Here is a 2,060-nt window from a genome sequence, read left to right on the forward strand (position 1 = left end):
GCAAACTAAAGTTCGACACGTTTTCTTAGATGTATTCCTAAAGCGGGTAAAAATAGATAATAGGGGATTTACAGAATACGCCTAAACCATTTGTTTCCCTCAACAACACTCTTTTACTTTCAACTAAGAAAGACGGTTCAAGAGGCGGGGTGAGTATTTTTTCAAGACTCCTGCGGAACACGTGGAGACGTCTAGACAGCCGGGGGGATGAAACTGACAAGCCTACACTGGAATGTGGGGGCTGGGCGGTGCCATTGTCTCAAAATGAGTAATTTGTAGGCAAGACTACTGTAAGTCGTTTATTTTAGTGACCCTGTGTATGCAAGCAAAGATCGGTTTTTAATATAGAGCCCAAAGAGAAAAATAAAACTTTTTTATTACGCCTACTGGGTAAAAATGTTTTGGAAAAAAAATGTTGTCCCTGGCCTGAAGAAGTGCTATGCCAAATGTTATGGGCAGAGATAAATTCCTCGATGTATCAAAGTTTTTTTTAACGCGGTCAGACGAACGTGAAAAAGCTATAATGTAATTACTACACGTATATTTTTCCCATGACTGGGACCAGTGTAATATCCACAAGAACACTGACTGTTTGACGTTAACGGGTACCTCTGCAGTAATAAAACATGTTAAAGTAAGATGTATCCCATCATTCAAAACGTACTTGACCTTTTACGCACTTCCGGGGTCTCCAGTTTCAAGTGCGGCCATATTTGGGTTGATGTATGCTTTCCGGGAAGCTGAGAATGTTTCGGAGTGTTCTATGGTCTGCTGGGGTAATAATATAGTGTAAAGCGCATAGAGCCTGCTGCTGAGCGGGGATATGCGCTATACAAATGCTATCTATTATTATTATTATGTGACTTCATACTCGAAAGGCACACTTTTTAAATTCAAGAATTGGTGGGGGATGGGGATTATTATATTTCTACCTTGGCACAATATGCGAATGTACTCCATTGATCGTTCGAAATCTAGAAAATCTTTGTGGGTAGTTGGCGGGCGCTCAGGTTTGGTCTGCTACCTTTTTTCCCTATCAAACATCTTTGATCCGTATCTCTCCTTCTATTGTTTTCTTTGTAGGTTACTCTATAGTAAAATGTCTAATCTTCTAAACTGAACTATAATAGCATTAATTTGAGTAGTGCAATTTCCCGCTCAATCATAAATTCTGTGAGCTTTACAATCTATATCATAGCTATTATTCCAGTAGACCTGAAAGCAATCTGAAACAATCTCAACCGCCTGGGAAGCATACAGTGCAAGCTGTATTTTACAGGCACTAATCTCTTTGGCTGTCTGTCTATTAAAACATTCTTTCTCTTTTCCCATTCAGATCTCAAACGCCATGACAAGCAATGCTGGAGCTTACAAGTGTAAGGTCACCGTCGGTTCTCAAGCCTCCAGCCACAGCCCCGCCTTAACCATAACCTATTCTGCCAGTAAGTCACTTTTGTTAGCTCTTTTTAATACTTAATATTCGCCACTTTTCCACTTTGCTTAAATTTGAACTTATTGTCTCTTTCTTTCCCGACCCCCCCCCCCTCCACCCCCCAAAAAAAGAACCTCTTTCCTCCGAATGAATGAATGAATGTGTGTGTGTGTGTGTGTGTGTGTGTGTGTGTGTGTGTGTGTGTATGTGTGTGTGTGCTTTTCCCAAGAACACAATGTCGGGCCACTGACGGGATTCGAACCCACGACCTTACGATTGCGAGTCTGAGAGCCTAACTGCTAGGCCACTGACGCTACGGGTCTTCCACTAGGTGACCATCCCCGTCAATGTCGACTGTATTGCATACACTCCTACTTTGTTCTCCTCCGCAGCAAAGGGCCTGCCTTGTACAGCTATAGCCACCTGTAGTTCTCAGGACATGACGGCCTACACAGGCAACTGCATCGCTGGCTACTGTGAGTGTGCTTCTACAGGCACGCTCAACGCGGACGGATGCAGTAAGTCTTTTGGTTTTTTAAAATTATTTTATTTGTTGTTTGTTTTTTCCGTGTTTGTTGTCTGTTTTTTCTTTTTTGGGGTTTTTTTCTGCTGTTATTTTGGCAGGTGG

The 2,060-nt window shown here is 42.1% G+C and overlaps 1 protein-coding gene across 1 annotated transcript in view; it reads left to right on the forward strand.

The window, feature by feature from the left end:
• LOC101856172 (pneumococcal serine-rich repeat protein) overlaps positions 1–2,060 on the forward strand; it is a gene marked incomplete in the record, with an annotated part of 49,450 nt that overhangs the window by 44,921 nt on the left and 2,469 nt on the right. The window contains 2 exon segments of the mRNA XM_005095693.3: positions 1,337–1,442; positions 1,825–1,950. Coding sequence (XP_005095750.2) covers positions 1,337–1,442; positions 1,825–1,950 — 232 coding nt within the window.

This window comes from Aplysia californica, unplaced genomic scaffold (assembly GCF_000002075.1).
Source record: "Aplysia californica isolate F4 #8 unplaced genomic scaffold, AplCal3.0 scaffold00111, whole genome shotgun sequence".
Lineage (NCBI taxonomy): Eukaryota > Metazoa > Mollusca > Gastropoda > Aplysiida > Aplysiidae > Aplysia > Aplysia californica.